Genomic DNA, 20144 nt, shown 5'->3' on the forward strand with positions numbered 1-20144 from the left:
CGATTAGTTGAGCCTATGGACGTAAGCATTGTTAGTTAACTTGAAGCAATTGTGATGAAGTACAAAATACACAATCACCATCCAAGGCAAGACCGCATCGCTCATTTCAGAGAAATCACCAAGTTGAAGAGTAATCCTGGTTGTGAGGGAGAAGGATGAGAAACGAAAGAAAAAAGTCGACAACAGAAATACATCAGATCATATAAACAGTTATAGTCCTCACCGAATGGCATAAACAAACTGAGCAGCTGCACGATCGAATCCACCGCCCGCCCCTGGATTAGAGTTCAGCCTGACGACGTGAAGTGATAGGGCAGACCCAATATAAAATACTGCGTACAAGAGGAGCCAGAAGACAAAGTTCTTAGCGACGACGTCTTGTAAGGTAACAACGAGTGGTCCAAATCGACGGTGCACTGCTGCGAATCCGAACAGCAAGTATAACCATCCAATAACAACACAAAATATCAGCAGAACATCTTCTCCTCGGGCCTTTGCAGAGATTCTGAATGGAATACATAGCAGGATGGCACTGCACCAAAACAATTGGATTGTGTCTATTCAGCAAAATAGTGTCAGCAGGGTCCAAATAGCAGTTCATACATTTCTCTCCGATGAGAAAACCAGGATTCACGTACTTCTTGCACCACTCCACCCTCTGAAATACTGCCATGTTTTGCTTGCCGCTGCCATAAGACCATGTTTATGTGTTGGCTTTGTTACAAGCTCAACGAATTCCGTCACCATCTGGATACTAGCACAAATCACTACAATCAGTTCAAGGGCGAACCGGAAACCTCCTCTGACTGTCGTAAACCACTCGACGCTACGTGCGGCTCCGTCTACTGGCAAAAGTACTAATGAAAATGAGAAGAGTATCATGACCATGAGGGTCAGCAGTAGTCGTGTTCTGAATATCTTCCAGAGATAGACTTCCCACTTGACTAGAAGCAGCATTTGGAACAAGTGGTGCGATAGCTTTTTGATAGTTTTTGTAAGTATTTTGAGTTGCCAATTGCGAACAACACAAACATACCATTTCCTTGTCCGAGTTCTCAGCAGCAAGGTCTATGGCCGAATGTGTCGGCTTTTGATACGCAAAGTGATGATGCTTCCTACTTCTCTTATTCTTAACTTCATAAAACCCATCCTTCTTGTCCACATTTGGAAAATTGGCATTGGCTCGCTTCATCTCAATCTCTTTTTTCAGCTGATCAAGATATAGATTCCCGTCCATGACTTCCGATATCACACTCTTGTTGTCTATCTCATTGTCTTTTAGTTTATCTGACAGCTTCTCTCGTAAGGCGTCTACCTCGGCCTCCAGCCGATCAATTGAGTCTCGTTCTTCTAATTCCGACCTGACACGATTTATAATATCTTTGGTTGGGTCGTCGTCGAACAATCCACTATCGGCACGTCGTTGCACATCGTGCTGCAGCTTCAGTAGTCTCTCTTGTATGTGTCTAGAATTGGATTTCTTTGGTCCACCGTGATCTTTCGGTGCTGGGTTGGTTGGCCAGAGTGCAAAGTCCTGAATGTGGAAACGGTTTAGACGCAATTCGGTCCACTTAAACTGCAAGACTGGACGCACCTGAATGTCATAGATATAGGCACTAACGTGCCCAAACGTCCAAAAGTGCTCACGATGATGCTCGATATACTTGTATACAAAATCATGATTGCCCCGCTCGACAGCAACCAGAAACGGATTCAGTCGACGCGATGAGCCCACCCAGCCGTTGAGCATACAATCGTTCGGGTAATGGAACTCGTCACCGTGGTCGCCTATATGAAGCACCTTTCTGTACATGTCAAACATGTTCCAATACGCCAACATGTGCAAGGTGGTGTTGCCGTAGGAATCTTGGGCGTCTAAGTCAAGATTTGGATATCCTGGTTTCTAAACGGAGGTGAAAATGTTGGTAGCGTTCCTTCAAATAACTTTTTTATTGAGCACGTACTTGACAACACAGGTATTTCACTAACTCAAATTTTCCAGCCAGAGCAGCAAAACACAAGACCGAATCACTGAAAGATTGAGGTCAGCTATGAACTGTAGGAATTGTGTCAAGCATACGCACCCCATATACGCATTCCCGGTATCTTGTCTGAAAAACGTTCCTTGCGCAAGTCGTCGCATTTGGTAATATAGGTCTTGCTTTGAGTATTCTTCAGGCTTTCGAGTCCAGCCTAACACGGCACCCTTTTCGTACTACAACAGAATTGGTCAATAGGAGGTCTCTTCTCAGCACATACATCCTTCACCTACCAATAATGCTAAAAGTTCAATGGCGTCCTTCTCAGGCGCATTACTGGCGATCAGGTGGGCCGCGGTTTCACCAAGATACCTATACTCTACGACTGGTCCTTCACCATAAAATCGGTCGATGAACGCCTTGCAAGCTTTTGAAAACAAGGGCGCGTTAGTTCTTTTTGCCTGTATTCAATTTTGGTTCACTTACAAAAGCCTGGCAGAATGCCCGCCCGTTCGACAGCTGTGGCCTTGTTTATCAGATACCTAGCACACAACAGATGCTGTGGCGTTGCTTGTAAGCATGCCGTATGAAGCAAGCTCTCGTGCTGTGTCCCTGACTCGTTCAGTAAAGAGGGATAGCGCTCAACCATGGCCCTGTTTAGCATCTGGTTTGAGAATCACTTCCTGCCAAATCAACTTAAAGAGAGCATTCTTACATCAATTTGAATACGTCCCCGTCGTTGACTGCCTTCCAAATCAACGATATTTGGTACTCCTTGTACTGCAAAGGGGCAGGCACCTCGTCTAGCTGAATATTGTTCATGTATTGAAGCTCTGCCAGTATTGTCCTGATCTTGACATCTTTCTCGTAGGGATTCTTCCTTGTAGGTGTGAATGGTCTAGTGTTGCGGAAGAGTCAAAGGACATGTTAGAAAAATTATTTTGAAGATCAAATTTTTGGTTCAAACCTGAAGATTGGTGCTTGATATAGTCGTTCTTTGTGTTTTCTTTGTCTGAGGACTGATCGAAAGTCGTCAATGGACGGGTCATCGTTCTATAGCAATGTAATAGAGTTAGATCACAGTGACCACACTTAAACGGGGTATATGGTTAGAGATATGAAACCATTCATATAACGTATATGATTAGATCAGAATGAAAACGTTCGGCAAAATCAGCCCCTGGGTGTTGTAATGTGCTGTGCAAAGGGGTGACATTTACCTCCACTGGAGGGGGTGGTTTGGCAAAACGTTGAAAGACAAGAGATGAAGCTCTCGTTCTTGGAGATCCAGGAGTCGAAGATTGTGCAGATTGTGCCCGACTGGCCGTTGGAGTTCGTTGTGGGGTATTTCCAGCCACAAAGGTGGTTGTGGTAGTGGTAAACTCTTGCATCTCTTGAGTTTCAGTGACTCGCAAGAGGCGATCGGTGGAAGTTCGGTTAGCCATGCCGAAGGAGGTGAGGCTTTCACCGCTTTGGTGTGTGATGCGCTGTGGGTGCTGCTGGTCAAATAAAGTTGCGAGTTTTGACAAAATGACAGCTAGAAAGAGGCATTCTTTCAACAATCGGTCGCTTAGATTAAGGATTATATAATGACTTCAACGCTTGATTTAAAGCCATTTCTGACTGTACTTTTCACCATAAACCGCTAGATCATTACATTTGGGTATACCGTTACTGCACGCATTTTAAACCTTTTGGGTCATTGTCCCCCTTTCACCAGCAACCAGCCGAACTTTAGCCTGCCAAAACCTCTGTGATAAACAGACAAATCAGTATCGTCGCATATTTACAACAACAAAACTTCTCCAAACTCACCGTTGCTATACGCTTAGCCTGTCGAACATCTGTGGTAGCCTTCTCCACCGCCTTGACCTTGGACCCACGAGTACCAACTCGTTGCAATTCTGCATTGACCTGGTCCATTTCTTCTTTGATCTCTTTTTCCATAGTGGATGCATTCATGTCTTCAAACCACGAGCTGTTGGCACTTGCATAGTGGCAGGATATGGCTTTACGGAAGCCGGTTGTCTATGATGGGATTGAAATCAGTACAAGCAGCAGTTGGGTATCGAGATGATACAACAAGACCTTGTTAGCTCCAGAACCGTGAATCAACACGGGGTGGAAGAAGATCGTGTCTCCAGGTTCCATTTCAGCATACACCTGCAGAAACACATCAGCTTTTGTGTACCGTTGTGACTTTGGCAACAGATATTTCCAAACTACTCACTCGTGTGACTTCTTCAGGCTTTATTCCTTTCACTCCCAAGTACTGATGATTCACTCCTCCTTCCGCACTCCAATCTGGATAATCGTGGTCTAATAGGCTGCCTTTGTGGCTGCCAGGTATAACCACAAGACACCCGTTTTCACGGGTTATTTTTTCCATTGCTGTCCACTACGATGATTGCCCGTTTTGTTGAGTATTGTGGTAGAATACTCTGGTTGTAACTGAACTTACAGAACAGACGGTTCGATCAGCAGGGCCCCTGTGGTGGTTGCAAATCTCGTCAGTGGGTTTTATTGTTCAGAGTTGCATACAGACAGAGCCGTAACAAGAGGGGTAAACGAAAATTCAATGCCATACCAAGGAAAGTACCACAGGTCTTGATGTAGAGGGTGTCTTCCAGTTGCCCCAACACCCGGTGCTAAAGTAAATCAATACAATCAGCAACACGGCCAAATCTTCTTTCACAACAAGACAACTTTCACCCACGTTTATTCACTAGCATCGTATGAACAGCCTAATACGAATCGTTAGAACCTCTTTGATCGATGCGTTCGTAACCACACCCAAAGACACAACACAAACCCCAAGCACACTAACCATAATATTCGGCCCACTAAAAGCCTCCACATATCTCAGCACCTCCGGTGTCTTGCAGTACCCAAACAGCACCGGCTCGTCCTGAAACCCCTGCATTTTCGTTATAGCGTGTTCACCCCACGAGTTCTTACCACCAGGCTGCCTCACAAGCGAGATATCCCTCATCATTAACAAATTCTTGGGAGCGTCCACTTTTCGATCACATAGCTCCACGAATCGCTATGTTTATTCGGGCGGAACGAATGTTAGTAGAGATGTAGATTCCCACGATGTGCTTGATCATCACGTACAGTCTTGTATGCTTGCAGGTCAGACTCTGGAACGAGTTTTTTGATGATTATGTAGCCGTTTTCTTCATAGAATTCTCGCTGTGCGAGTGTGAGGACCTTGTCAGCGTACTTGTCGACTGTGTAAAGGAATCGTTGGGATGAGGTTGGAGCTAAATGTTCGATTGTTTGGGCGATTCTGACTTGTGCTGTGCCAGACATTGTTGATTAAGCGTCTCGAGATCGAGAACTAGGTGGACTATGGTGTTGTTGATCCAAAACGTGACAAGAATCCAAAACGTGACAAGATGCTGAAACTTGTTAGCAAGTCACACATGCATCTGTCAAGGGTGTTTTGGAGGGGACAAGCGTCAGATCCAGCTAATCTTGTATGCCGATGAGACGGTCTATGCGCGTAAGCAGCGACCGCATAAGATTGACATGGTGTTTTTTTCAGAGAACGGTTATATTTAAAAGAACTGAATTTCGAAACAAATTGATCTGCTGCCGAATGCAGTCGTTCTGATTTTCTGTCCTCGATAGCAACTAATGGACTCATCAAAGCCCGAGCGAATGAAATTACTTTGACAAGACTTGAGCCTCGCACGATGACAACCTCAACGCTCAAAGCATTCAAAATTCAGTAGGATTTCAAGCACCTTCTAGCTTGACTAGAAATGCTTCGCCTTTGTTATACAGTTGATGAGGATAGACGCAGACGAAGCAAATCGGCAGCATCTGAAAAGGTCAAAGTAACGGCGCCCAAACAACTCCTCGCTAAGGTAACTACTACCACTCATGGACCCAGCAAGGATCAAAAGTAGATTAACGTTTGGAGCATACACGTATTGCCAACTTTCGAAGTTATGGAATGTTGGTGATACTATCTAATTAATTATTCAACTTCTACACGTTTTCTTAGCCAGAGCCTATGAATGTACCAGCTTCTATATTGCCATCCTTGAAAGATCATATGAAGCTTGCTAATTACAATCACGAAGGAGTCGAAATCAGTCCGTTCGATGGCACTCACAATTATTGAACTGTGTCTCCACACATGGGATACAGTACGAACGCTGAGCACAAAAGTGAACGATTCAAGATTAGGCGTGCTAATTGGCAGTGAAGAAAAGCTGGAAGCTTTCCTGGCCCTTATTCAGAAATTTGGAAACCTGTGGATTGACATTTTTTGCATTCACCAGCACAGTGATGTTGATAAGGAAGCACAAGTTAGCATCATGAATAAAATATATGAAGGTGCCTCCAAATGCTATATGGTCTTGGAGCCTGCCACTATTGAAACCCTGCATAAACTGATGGAACTGGTCCAAGAAATTAGTGAATACCTGGCTACAGTGGTGGATCTTCGTATAGACACACCGATAGTTTAAGCTGAATTAGTCGAGGGCACATGCATGGAATATCAAAAGACGTTGCACAACCTGGTTGATCAGATCAAGTCTACCGTGTATTTTGGTCGCGTGTGGACCTTCCAAGAGGCCTTTCTCTCTCTCGAAACGTGGTATATATTGCCGTTGGAACCGACACGACATTGGAAAGACGACACATAAACCGCGTCATTGATGAATTGCAAGTTAAGGTGTCATCCTTGGAGGAAGAATCTGTCGCCAATATAAAGCCTATTGCAACCCCAATTTCAATGGAGCAGGTACTCAATACGGGGCCTATGATAGACCCTTACTTAATGGAACAGATAGTCGTGGCTGTTCAAATAGACTTTAGAAGGCTGTTAGCGGGGATGCATGAGGATTTAGATGTGGTTATGGCTCTCATTGGAAACGACTACTTATCGGACGATATTTCGATTAGGACTGTTGACGTGACAGATGCCTCCAAAATGAGTAAGGAGTGTTCCTTGAAGCAGGATTTAATATTTGGAGCAATCAAGCTGGTATTTCCCCACATAAACCTCCCATATATTTCCTCCAAGCGTCTTGATAACGGTGAACCGGACCCAAACGATCTGAAGCCCTTCGAAGTAGCTGTGGAGCTTATGATGCGTAAACTTATAGAAGGAGGCCACTTGATAATCAACTACCAGTCTTCGCCTTCCACAGGAAGATCCTGGTTTGACTCTAGTCTCCAAACCAAGCAGCCAAAGTGGTCGGAACTTTATCACTATCTACACCTTCGCCAAACTAAAACAGAAGACTTTGTCAAGTATGAGACTGTGTCTACCGAGTACCCTAGAAAGCATATGATGTCTGTGATCTTGAGAGGTCAGACTTTTGATCAATATGGAGGTGATTTTAGTGAATATGGGTATACGGCTATTTGGCATCAGAAGAGAAACAATGGTAGTGAGCCTTCGACAATATTCACGAGTGATGTGTCTATCTGGCCAGACAATCTGGATATCTACCGTGCCAATTCACATGCATTTATAGCTATTGAGACGACAGGAGCCTCAAACGACGCTGTGCTATTGCATACAAACGCAGGACTCTTAGTAGTGCACAAACCAAATGAAGACAATGTGACTCGTATTTTCCAAGAGCCTGTCAATCTGTATCTTATATGCTATTTCGATGAACAGGAGCTTAGCGACGAGCCAGTTGATTACAGGTACTACATCAGTCCCAACACAACATTGCAGGGAGTTGTAGAGATCGTATGAGGACTCTTGGCGCTTTTGCTCAATTGGTAAATATACAGCTCGAAGATTCACTTTGGATCGAACCCACAAATGACTTTTCCTTTTCTTTGCGAGGTCAAAGTGCTCTGGGAGTTGTTGGGTGTAGCCAGTGATATAGCACTAGCCAATGTTTGGAATCATCGCTAATATATTTTAGAAACATTATGTGCTTAATCTTACATCTTTAAACTTGACTTCGCCGTATCAAATATATCATAAAATAGATCCCCAACGTTTGTTTTTATTACAGAAAGACTTGTATGAAAATGTTCACATCTAATAAGGACATTATTTACAGAGGATCCACATATCTAATCCAAAATCAGAGTTAGAAACAAATTTGGATTGTGCCAAATACTAAGAAGCTACCCACGTTTGTGGAAAGACACCACGTTTAGTACCATCCAACGACTCTCCGTAACTCCAACCATTACCATACTCCCAAGCAACAACACGTATCGTTTCACCCGCTACAAGAGCCATCTGTCCCTCACCAGTAGCATCATAATCAGCTAAAGCGACAGCCATGTCTTGTCCATCACTGGGAGGTTGAAGTTCATATTCCTGTTCTTCAGCAGCTGGTTCAGCATCTTGTACGGGAGATGGGTTGGCAGCATAATCATCAAGCAGATTAGACGGTGATTCGATTTGCTCGTACTGCTGCTGCTGTCGTTGCGATACACTAAGTCGAGGTTGCTCTTGTTGCTGACTGAAACTAGATTGTCGTTCTACTGCTTGTTGAGCAATACTAATTCGTCCAGTGATAGATGGACCAACACTGGTTCGTTGACCGACAAGAGATGTTCGTTGATTGACAATGCTGTTTCGAGTTGGTGAAGTATCGGCCATGTCTGACGAGTTGCCCAACGTAGACATGTCATCACTATGGACACTAGCAGCGTCACCTGACTTTGTTGGTGATGGAGTTGCTGATGATTTAGCCTTGATTTTAATAGTTCCCCCACCAGTTATCTTCTTTGATGGACTGCCTGGAGCAGAAGTTGGAGATGGTTCCTCAACAGGTTCGTTCGGGGACAATCCTGAGGGTTTACGAGACGCAGGTTGACTATTGGAGCTGGATACTGGTCTGAGCATGGCGGAGCGTTGTGAAGAAGGTTGATCTAGAAGGTATATAGAGTATGTGTGAGAAATGCGAACCAAACGTTGAATTGTCCTCGGTCAATACCTCTAGGTGGGCTAGTGTCTGTAGCGGACTCAGAGCCTTCAGTCGCTACAACATCAGCAGATGGAACACGATTCGCCAGTTTTCCTTTGAGTTGGGACTGCCATTCAGGTACACCCGAACGAGTTGGCGAAGTATCCTTGGATGGAATATTGACTTGAAATGATCAATGTTAATTCACTATTCTGTAACTATGGTCATACATATTTGAAAATCGTACCTGGCTTGGAATCACCACGAGATTGCAAACGCATCTTGAGTTGGTCTTGGAAGTTGCCACCACCTGTAATAGTTGCTCCTGCAGATCCAGGTGAATTCGACTTGTCTGGTGATACGGCTAAAACCACGAATATGATTAGATTGACTGTTTCCTAGGACAAAACAATCGTCCAGCAAACATTTCGAATACCATTGTCGCTTCGTTTCTTGAGTTTGACACCACCAGAGAGAAGACCTTTTAATTCATCTTGAATGGATACAGCACTTCCAGACTGAGGTGTTGAAGGACTGTTGCTGGCCGAGGGTATTTCCAAGCTTGCACCATCTTCTCACAAGGAGTTAGAATCTGAATCAGAAATATCACAACTTCAACTACATACCTGAAGGCTTGTTCGCACGTTTCTTGAGTGCATTCCGTAACGCGTCTTGTAATTCATTACCACTTCCAGCGTCTATTGACATACGTGAATAATGATGCACCTGCACCAACGTATTTAATCACTCATACCATCAGAAGCACCTTCAGAATAAGATGCAGCCTTTATCGGACCTCCGAACGATGGAGGAGGAGGTGGAGGTGGACCACCCATTCCTGGAGGTGGCGGCGGAGGTGGAGCGAATGGAGCAGAATCTCTGTCAGGTTCCTGCGGCGGCGGTGGTGGTGGCGGAGGAGGAGCTCCAAAGACATTGTTTCCACTCATTTCAGCTTGTGATCCATGTCGAGACAAGGATGATGTAACTGTGGGAATAGGAGGAGGTACAGGAGCGCCGGTTGTTCTGGCCTGTTTATTTCTCAGTGCATTTCCTAATGCTCGAGACAGAGAGGACGAACTACCGAAATCGTCAACTGATGGTTGCTGTCGAGACGAAGCCATACCTATTTTGGAGATCAAGGTTTGTCGTCTTAGAATGAAGTCTGTTTTGTTGCGAACATGATTTGAAAATGTACCACTTTGGATGCTTGGAGCAGGAGGAGGAGGAACGACATCTCCAGCTTCCTCTTGTTCAACTAACAGAAACGAGCGGTGAGTGTCGCGGACTTCAACAACTTATATTCTATTGTTGGACATACCTGCAGCTATGGATCTGGACGACACACTTAATGGCATAGTTGACGACATACTCTTCGGCAAAGTTGCCTGTGGTTGAGTAGGAGGAGGTGGTGGCATAGGTCCACCGCCTTGAGTTCCTAGCAATTGCTTAGCTCTAATGGTACCAGCTAGATGTGCTAAACTTCCAGTGCTTCCAACAGGAGCAATGCCTTCCTCTGCGAAGAAAAGATCACAGAGAAAAAGAAATTTAGAAAACGAATGGCGAGATGTCCAGCAACAAGAAAATTCTCACCTTTGGCTGCAGGTCGTCCCCGAACCGTGCCCGTGGCCAAGAACGTCGACAGATTATCTGGAGGAGGTGGTGGAGGCAAAGCAATAGCTGATTTTTTCAGAATTTATGTGAGAATTTTGTCAGAGACAGCAACAAACGAGATATCCCACCAGCATTGCCCTTTGCACGAACAGATGCAGTCGCTTCCAAAACTGGTGGTGGTGGAATAGCACCTCGAATGGTTCCCATACCCATAGGAGAAGGTCTACCGGGCGATGTGTTTGATCCTGTAGGAGATACATCGGAAAGGGAGGATGGGCGTTCGAGTGTTGGTGGTGCCATTGCGGGTATTCGTTGGAATCCACGGGTGGTTGCTGATGCTGGTGAGCTGGAGTTTGGTGTGCCGGGAGATAAGGAAGGATTTGAAGTGGCAGCCAATACAGTATCTTTGGCTAATGTTGTTCCACTGTTCATTCGTTGTAAACCACCAAATCCGAATGGCTGCAGTTGTGTTCCGATTGAATCGAGTGCATGGAGGTTTATTACTGGTGTTGCTTGCCGAGGTACGTAAGCTGCAGCTAGATGTACAAGTAGGGTTAGTCGAACGAAAGATGATCATACACACGATAGAGACAGTACCTTCAACTTTGGCAGTTTTGGCCTTGCGAGTAGTAGTAGTCGTTTGATAATTGTATTGTCCCAATGCCTTTCTTCCAATAGCTTCTTGAGCCATATCAAATCTCTATGAAGACATGGAGAATCAGTAAGGGGTAGCTTTGCCATGATGAACGACAATAGCAAACAACACATCCCAACCCCAATAGAGTAGATCTTGATAGATCCAAGTGTACCTGAGTAGATTCTTCCATTTCTACGACAGATCTGCCCAGTTCCGCATTCATAGAGTCCATGCATTCTTGCAATGTCGCGCCCGCCACTGACAATTGGTATGCCAGAGCCGACAATCCCTTGAGAGCATACTGCGAGGTGCTACTGAGTGCTTCATCGTAAGCACGTCTGTCTTGATTGAGAACGGTGGATTCGTCGTGAGAGTACTGCTCACAATGGAGGGCAATATCGCCCAAATTCTTGTATGATTTTGCGAGTGGAGCAACTGCTGCTGGCAGGATGTTGTCAAAGTACTCTTGTAACCTGACTGGTGGTGCTGGAGTCTGCATCGCCATACTATCGATCGACCGTCGTAAGTTCTCCTTGTCCTCCGCTTATTCCTCGTGTTGTCAAATTATGAGCGTTTGAACGATGATTTGAATTGTTTGCAGATTACTAGAAAATAGGTCGCAGAGGATGATTAAATTGAATTATATCATGTACCAATGTCGTTTGAACGTTTGAAAACGCGTAATCGTGACTAACTGATTTCTGATGATTCTACATTTGAACTTTTGGCGTTTGGCGCTTCGAGATACGCTTTCAAGGCACCGTGACGCGACATTGCGTATTGCTGTATCTTCCATTCGTTATATGAGCATCTGAGCCCATACATCTGACCTGTCTTGTGATGCTGATTGATCATTGACATTTTCTGCAAGGAGCGAGCACATGTCAGATTAAAACCAGTTTTTTGTAATAATAGGAGCCGTTGAATCAACAATGGAGAAGCCTATAATACCTCATATTCGCACGGAATCTCTTCCCTCTACTGATCATCACAATCCGCTACAACTCAACGACGAGCAAAACTCTCCCCCGCCGATCAGTCCCATCTCTCCCTCTGCATCCATACTATTTAGACGACCATTTAGAAGCAGGATACTCTTCAAAGCTGGCCACAGGCTCTTTAAGAGAACAAAGTCTCATGAGCACTTGGCATCACATTCACATGCACACACCAAGAGGACATATTTGTCCAAGGGAATCAGAAGATTCCTGATCTGGACTGGAATACTCAGCTTTGTTAACTGGCGGTACTGGACAGGTGCCGTTAATCAGCCCTTGGTCTGCAACATTGTTGGAATGCGTTGGTAAGCGTCATGTATTTGGTAATCCTGGAATGCTACATACAGGATTTAGAAGCTGCCGTTGTTGCTTGTTCAGCTGTTACCATTTTTGCTGTTTCTGCTGCTATTGACAATTTGATCTACTGTCATCGCATGTCATCCTACAATTGCTAATTTCAATATAATCTTAGTCCTACTTGGCCTATTGGAGGTGTTATCAAGGAAGGATTCGAGAGTGTTGGTGAAGCATTTTGGCAGAACTTTCAGGATGGTTATGAAGTGGGTGCCAGTTTTGTCGCTTATGGTATGTGGTTTTGACCGCTAGTCGGCTATCTTTCTTCGTTGAACCAAGTTTTTGACAGACTTCCTCTCAATTCCTAGTTGGAGAAGAACCTGTGGTTGACTTGTTTGGAGGTTACCACTCGCGTCTCTTCAAGAGAAAATATACCAACGAATCTCTTCAGATCGTATTCTCATCGTCCAAAGCCGTAGAAGGAATTGCTATAGCTTATCTAGTAGATCGAGGAAAGCTAGATTATAATGAACGCATCGCTGCATATTGGCCTGAATTCGCCCAAGGGAACAAGGAAAACGTCACTTTAGCTCATCTTTTAGGTCATAGAGCAGGTGTCACTTACCTTGACAACGACAACCAGCCTACTCTCCAGGAAATATCTGATCTAGATCAAATGGCCGAACTACTAGCTCGTCAACCTCATAATTTCAACGGAAGTGTGGTGCAAGGCTACCAAGCTGTCACCAGAGGTTGGTATCTCAATGAAATTGCCAGACGAGTAGATGGTAGAACGTTAGGTCAGATCATTAGGCAAGATATAATGCCAGGACTCGATGTCGAATTCTATCTTGGTCTGCCACAAGACAAAGAAAATCGAGTATCGCCCATCATGGGTTATCCAGCTCTACGAACTATGGCCAAACTCTTGCTGCCGTCTCGATTCCAAACCGAACCACTGCCACCAACAGTTCGTCGAGCTCTCTTTGACTCGAGCAGTATCAGTTATAAAGCTACCCGTGGCAGCTCACCTAAACAGATTCGACCATGGCCGCATTCTCATAACCGTAGAGAAGTGTGGGCTTCGGAAGGTCCGTCATATGGCGGAATCACGAACGCGAAAAGTCTGGCCCGTCTGGCTGCGGTTATGGCTAATGGAGGTAGTTTTGATGGGTTTACACTGATTAAAAACCACTCCACAATGAGGTCTACCGAGATACCATTGCCTCGACTGCCTGATGTTGTATTGCACCGTAACTTGACTTTTGCTACTGGAGGTTGGGCTCTTGATGTGCGTTTTCCTGAAGCTGAAGACATTGGATGGGTAAGCTTTTCGTTTTGAAGTTTTTCACAGTGCCTTGTCGACGAGTACTCACTCTTATTTCTTCATTCTGTTTCATCTCATTCGGACAATAGTCAGGGTAAGAAGCTTGTCTTGTTTCCATGTCATACGTATACATTTGCCATCTGTTCTTCCGTCGTCCAGTACTCACTCCATTTCACTCTTTAGATGGGCAGGTGCGGGTGGAAGTATGATTTGGTGGAATCAAGAACGTCGTATTGCCTTTAGCTATGTCATGAACTCTGCCGAGTTTGGAACTACTGGCGACAAACGCTCTCATCGTCTAATTTCCGAGCTAGTCAAATGTCTCAAAAACATATCTGATGGTAGAAAGGCTGGTGGACAACTGAAAGATTGGGATGAATTCGAATTTGGAAAGCGGCCTGTCAAGGTTGCGCCCGTGGTGCCGCTTGAAGATGCTTCCCTTGACAAGATGCCTGTGGACGTGCTCAAGGAACTCTGATACATAAATATATAGAACAACTACAAAGATATCCTCATACTATGAAATCACTGCAACAAACAAACTGTAATTTTCTTGTCAATGAACAAATAGAAATACCGATTACTTAACCTCGACGTGTCTATATCCAGTTTGGGACGCGTTTCACGTAAGGGGTCTGCATTCTGTAGCCTGTCGCCTATGTCTTCAGCCATTAAACATTTGATTTGCAACTCCCCACTCGCACTTCTTCGCAAGCTTGAAGACTTTCAAGACGCGTGCTTGAACAGAAAAAACAAGGATGAATAATCAGACGTCCAACTTCCTATCAGTGGACTTTAAGAAAACAGAAAGTGTCCCCGTCTCGTCGTCTTTAAGGAACTACATTGCCCAGGCAAGTAGAGACGGCAACGATATTGACAGTTTGATCATCGACGACAATGCTCTATTCACTTTGACAAGTAGTAAAGAAGTACTTTTAAGATGAAGCCCTCCTCTATCTTGCTTCCCTGAATACTTTGCAATGCTACAAATCAGCCCTCATTAATTCGACTTTTGCAATCTAACAGGCATACAGTGAAGATCCTGAAGTTTATCTCGACGATTTTCGCTCCCTGGATAATTTAAGAAATGAGATTATAACACTAGAGTCTCACTCGGCCTCCTTGGCTAGACTACAAAAGTGTGTTTGCTCGTATTTCTGTTTTTGAGGACAAGCTTACGTACGCAGCCTTGTTACTATAGATATTATGGTCAAATCATCTATTTGGGCGCAAAGTTTCCCATCAACGAGAACTCGGTGAGTTGTTTCTTAGCACTCTTTGTCATAGCGAAAATATCTAACAATTCATATCTGTCTCATTGATCAGATTCGAATATGCTTTCCGTGGTATTGTGTCTTTGGGAAGGAACGCAGATCAAGTATGTGTGCTTTCTCGCGTCTCAGACTCTATGGCCGTATGAATGTTTTTAAGCCTCTTTACTTTCATAGTCTCGTCATTCAGTTTATCATACGAACGAGCTTGCATTCTCTTCAATATGGGATCCCTGTATTCTCAATTGGGATTGGCAGAGTCAAGGCAAACGTCAGAAGGGCTGAAGAGGAGTGGTAAGGTTGCAGCTGCTATGTGCAAAATGTGTGACCATCGTTGAACGTTGTTTTGTGCTCACAGCTTTTCTTTATTCATAGCATTATATTACCAAAGTGCAGCTGGCGTATTCAAAGCCATTCAAGATCAAATCGCAAATGGAGAGCTCAAAGTTCCATTTTGCCCTGATTTCCAAAACACTACTCTTACTGCTTTGATGAACTTGATGCTCGCTCAAGCACAAGAGTCGTTTTGGCAGAAGGCTGTTGGAGGTAAACTAAACTTAAGGTTTGCTGTGCAGATGCAGTAATTGACGCAACTTCATACCTCTTTTCTTGCCTATAACAGACAAAAAAACAGATGCCACAATAGCCAAATTAGCAGCCAAAGTCTCTGATTTCTATGACGCAGCTCACTTCTCTGCAGTCGCATCAGCCGTGTTCTCACAACAGTGGATTATACATGTGCAAGTCAAATCACTGCACTTTAATGCCGCAGCTCAATTCAGAAGAGGATGTGAAGCATTAGCTGCTGGTAAATATGGAGAAGAGATTGCGAGGTTACAAATTGCTGAAGGACATGTCAAGAAGGCCATGGAATATCAGAAGCAAATGGCTCCTGCAGTGTTGAATGATCTCAAGGTATTTCTTTAGGAGCACATGTCTTTCGCGTAGAATCTTTTGCTGACGAATACACATACTTAGGGCCTTGCTGCTGTACTGCAAAGCAATCTACAAAGAGCCGAAAAGGATAACAATATTATATACCTCGATATCATACCCAAAACTGATGCTCTAGCTGCAATAGCACGTGCCGAAATGGTAGCTCCAACGTCTCCTCCGGATTTGGGTAGTATGAGTGAAGTTGTTGGGCAGCCATTCTTTGCCAAGGTTTGTAATATTTGAACTCGATACAAGATTCGGCCAATTTTCTTGATTCCCCTGTCTGACGTACTTGTTGATGTAGCTCGTGCCATTCGCAGTGCACCAAGCGGTATCATTATATTCAAGCCAAAAGGAGAATCTTGTCAATGGTGAAGCAGATAGAGCAAAGGAAGCAACTGCTACATGCCACAGGTATTAACGCCCTGTACGATCTGGGTTCTTTTTCCCTCATATACTCAACCGTATGCGAACATAGCACATTGCAATCACTCAATCTGCCTGGCGCTATTGAGGCTTTGGAACAGCCAATAGGTATACCACCTGCTGTTTTGCAACGCTCAGAAGAGGTTCGAAAAAGCGGTGGTGTATCAGGGTTACAGTCAACTTATGAGACAGTGCTAGCACTATCTGTCGCAGATGTCGCGTTGCTAGACGAGGTATGTTAATTGAAAATATGTTTGTTGAAGTTATCTTCGTTGATTTGCCTGGTCAGATCCACTTTTTGCATCTCAAAATCCCATTTACACGTCTCACTCTACTCTTTTGTTTTCTTCAGGCTATGAAAGCGCTCGATAATGAAGCCAAAGAAGACGATGAAGCTCGTCACCAATTTGGAAAAGATCGCTGGACACGAACACCTTCCAGAGATTTGACAGGCAATCTCCGAGACACAGCTCGCTTATACCGTGAAAAGCTCGACATGGCTCGCAAATCAGACATGGTTGTCAGAACCAAGATTGACAACAATTTTGCAGTCATGACCTCCTTGTCATCATCGCGAGATGAGCTAGAAGCTGCCATACCTTCTAGCAAAGTATCGACGACGGTAGCTTTAACAGATCCAACAGTCAAGGAAGTTAAAGCTCTCTTGGCTCAATTGAATGATATTATAAAGAGGAGGGCTGTGTTGGTTGAGGATATCAAGAAACTTTCCAAGGATGATGATGTTGGTGAGTAAAAGAATATTGTGATTGAGAAAAGTTGGAAATCAAGTAGATGTCTAATGCCAAAATTGTATTGTAGCTCCCAAACTCATGGAAGCTACTAGCAAACAAGAGCAAGTAGACAATGAAGCATTGTTCGCTCAACAGCTGAAAAAGTATGACCCACTAGTGTCACAGATAAAACAGTCTATACTAGAGCAAACCAAGCTATTGGAAGATGTCAGAGTAAGTTCAAAGCATGTAGAAAAAAATCACTTGGATCAGATGATCACTAACACACAAATGTTAGGTTGCTCACAAACGATTCATGGATTCCAGACAAACAAATGACATGATAAAGCAACGTGAAAGTGCCTTGAATAATTTAGAGGCTGCTTATCGAACATTCAAAGAGATTTCTGGCAATTTGCAAGAAGGAATCAAGGTATGATGAAAAAACAGACGTTTGTGAGTTTCCAAAACATGACTTCGCTGAAATCTTTTTATTTCTAGTTCTATACAGATATACAACTAGCATTGACAAGATTCAAGGACAACTGCACAGACTTCGTTTATGCTAGGAGCCTTGATCGCAGAGATAACCTGACCGCCATACAAAATGCTATAGCTGGTTTATCAGTATCATCCACATCAGACCAGCATCCTCTACCTCTACCACCGCGACCAGGAACGAGTAGTAGTAGTGGTAGCAGTGGAAATAGAACCCCGCCAGGTGGTCATCAACCTGGCGTTTGGCAACCAGGTACAGCATTGAATTATGGTACTTCGTCTCCTGCACCTCAGCCAGGAGTCTGGCAGCCTGGTTCAGCATTGAATTACGGCCCGCCTAGTGCACCACCATATCAGCCACAACAAAACCTGCCTGGTGGGTTCTCATACTCGAATAATCCACCACGACCTGGTCAATACTCGCCTTATAACCCATAGAAATTCTCACACACTTTGTTATTTGCTGCTTCTTTGAAGATAAATTCATATACAGGTCTTGTAACTTTAAAGGTGTGTCAATGCGAAGATGTTTAGTGCAATGTGTTACAGGTAGTATTATATTAAGTTCAGTCCATCTTCATATCCACGTAGCACCGAAGTAACATTCACACCAATATGTTCAATATTATAACCCCCTTCCATCACAAACAGACATTTTTTTACATTGCTTGCTGCCAAACACTGTCCAATCTTAAAGTACCCTTCTGTAGTCAAAAAGAAGCCTCCTATCGGATCTTCTTTAAACGTATCAACACCCAAGGAGACAACAATCACATCCGGATTGTCTAACCGTGACAGCACTGTTTTAAGTGCTTCTACATACTCTGGATCTTGAGATCCTAACGGCAGTGGATGGTTTATGTTGTATCCTTCGCCGTCACCTTCTCCTGTCTCTGATGATGCGCCCCAGTAATATGGATAGTCGGGAAGGCCATGGATGGAGATGTAGAGTGGATTCTTCCTGGTGTAGAAGATGTCTTGCGTGCCGTTCCCGTGGTGGTAGTCAATGTCTATTATTGCGACCTAGTGATGGTGTACCATTAGAGAAGTGGTTCAAGTTCCAAGCAAAGCAAGGAAATCATTTACTTTCTGCTTGTACTGTGTAATTAGGTATTCGACAACAACTGCCACATTGTTGAAAAAGCAGTATCCCGCACAAATGTCTGGATGAGCGTGATGACCTGAAACAATAAAAAAATTCTAGTTAGCAAGCAGTATTCAATATTAGCTATAGCATTATCACCTGGAGGCCTCGTCAAAGCGAAAACAGCTGAATCACCCTCCGTCATAAGTATATCAGCAGCTGTTAATGCAACCTGACATGCCTGATATGCTGCCACTGGCGTCCCTTCAACGATGACTGTCTGCAGGTCAGCACAAAAATAGCCAAACTGGCCAAGCGTTCCTCCGTATACAGTCGGATTAACAGCACTTATAGAACTGATGGTTTTCTGCCGCCGCAGATTCCCAAATTCTCTGACAGCGCTTCCATCTGGGAATACACCGTCTGGATTGCCTTTGAGCTTTAGCCACTAACGTTGGAAGATGTGTCAGTATGAATGTCTGTAGGCTCTGCAAACCATTTCAACCCAAAGCACCAACGTCATGATAAGCTCTCTTGATATACTCGATATATTCCGCCTTGTGGACTTGCTCTATAGGAGTCCAGCCGTGGTCTAAAGGTGAGAACACCTTCCACTGAAGCTGCTTGACATGTTTCAGGATGGCTTCGATTCGTGCTGGAGTCTCCTGGTATGGAAGGAAATGTCCAAAAGAAAACTCATGTTTCGGGCTATGCAGACTGTGAGATTCCGTATAAACGGTCTTCATTTGACCAGTTGGGACGATGAGAATCGTCAAGTGTGATGTTTGGATTGGTTATGACGATCCAGTAAGCCTATACGAGCAGATTTCGTTAGAGATGGCGATGTAATCATAATTGAAATGTGTATGCCATCTGCAATTGCTGGTTCTGATTATGCTCGAGACACGGATTTCTACTTAATGACCAACCTGATTGGCATTAGTAGCGTGGATGCTGTGATGCTGTATAGGATAAATAATCAGCACGTCCAATGTTTCGATATTCTCTGTCCAGTCCAAAGGAAACAAGTAAAAAGTGTCTAGTAATGTTGAATTGCGTTTATTGAAGTTAACGAGAAGAAAGTCAAGAGACGTGCAGACATCAAACAATTATCAGAAGAGGTTCTAAAGATATCATATTTTTGCAAGCTGTTGAATGTTGTGCTATCTACACATTCTACATTTGAGTGATGGTCCTCTCTTACTATAGCTAGTCAATCGAGTTGTGTGCTTATGTCCGAGCCTATGTCCTCAAAAACACTGATGGCACTACCAACAACAATCACACCTAGTCCCAACACAGTTATCAACAAGCAGGAGGAGGCATACCTCATACGACATGGATGCATACATGGCCAACATATTCCAGTCATTGCCAGTCAGATCCATCTGCTGGTCGGGCTTGTTTCAAGCATATTCTTCGAAACAAGCGCCAAGTGAAAGTTGGC

At 44.1% G+C, this 20144-nt stretch overlaps 4 protein-coding genes across 4 annotated transcripts; 2 read left to right on the top strand and 2 right to left on the bottom strand.

Moving 5' to 3' along the window:
- Positions 1-8020: 8020 nt before the first annotated feature.
- Positions 8021-11637, bottom strand: SmJEL517_g04209 (uncharacterized protein; the record flags this gene model as incomplete). The annotated part of the gene is made up of 13 exons (XM_031170137.1): positions 8021-8039; positions 8102-8849; positions 8915-9067; positions 9132-9248; positions 9321-9455; positions 9511-9582; positions 9639-10007; positions 10080-10139; positions 10203-10397; positions 10475-10561; positions 10624-11031; positions 11093-11195; positions 11305-11637. The coding sequence occupies 13 exons, from the start codon at positions 11635-11637 to the stop codon at positions 8021-8023; spliced, it is 2799 nt and encodes a 932-aa protein (XP_031023860.1).
- Positions 11638-12064: 427 nt separating this feature from the next.
- SmJEL517_g04210 (uncharacterized protein) lies at positions 12065-14229 on the top strand (the record flags this gene model as incomplete). Its single annotated transcript, XM_031170138.1, has 5 exons — positions 12065-12435; positions 12603-12715; positions 12793-13748; positions 13845-13876; positions 13935-14229. 5 exons carry the CDS (start codon positions 12065-12067, stop codon positions 14227-14229), a joined length of 1767 nt encoding a protein of 588 aa, XP_031023903.1.
- A 280-nt stretch (positions 14230-14509) lies between these two features.
- SmJEL517_g04211 (uncharacterized protein) lies at positions 14510-18051 on the top strand (the record flags this gene model as incomplete). Its single annotated transcript, XM_031170139.1, has 14 exons — positions 14510-14680; positions 14778-14890; positions 14953-15007; positions 15078-15129; positions 15200-15316; positions 15398-15568; positions 15645-15937; positions 16001-16186; positions 16263-16372; positions 16437-16617; positions 16737-17130; positions 17204-17349; positions 17414-17548; positions 17617-18051. The coding sequence occupies 14 exons, from the start codon at positions 14510-14512 to the stop codon at positions 18049-18051; spliced, it is 2559 nt and encodes an 852-aa protein (XP_031023904.1).
- Positions 18052-18168: 117 nt separating this feature from the next.
- SmJEL517_g04212 (uncharacterized protein) lies at positions 18169-20085 on the bottom strand (the record flags this gene model as incomplete). Its single annotated transcript, XM_031170140.1, has 6 exons — positions 18169-18636; positions 18700-18794; positions 18857-18977; positions 19029-19145; positions 19216-19362; positions 20026-20085. The coding sequence occupies 6 exons, from the start codon at positions 20083-20085 to the stop codon at positions 18169-18171; spliced, it is 1008 nt and encodes a 335-aa protein (XP_031023901.1).
- Between the last annotated feature and the right edge of the window lie 59 nt (positions 20086-20144).

Source organism: Synchytrium microbalum, assembly GCF_006535985.1.
Source record: "Synchytrium microbalum strain JEL517 chromosome Unknown SmJEL517_scf0027, whole genome shotgun sequence".
NCBI lineage: Eukaryota > Fungi > Chytridiomycota > Chytridiomycetes > Synchytriales > Synchytriaceae > Synchytrium > Synchytrium microbalum.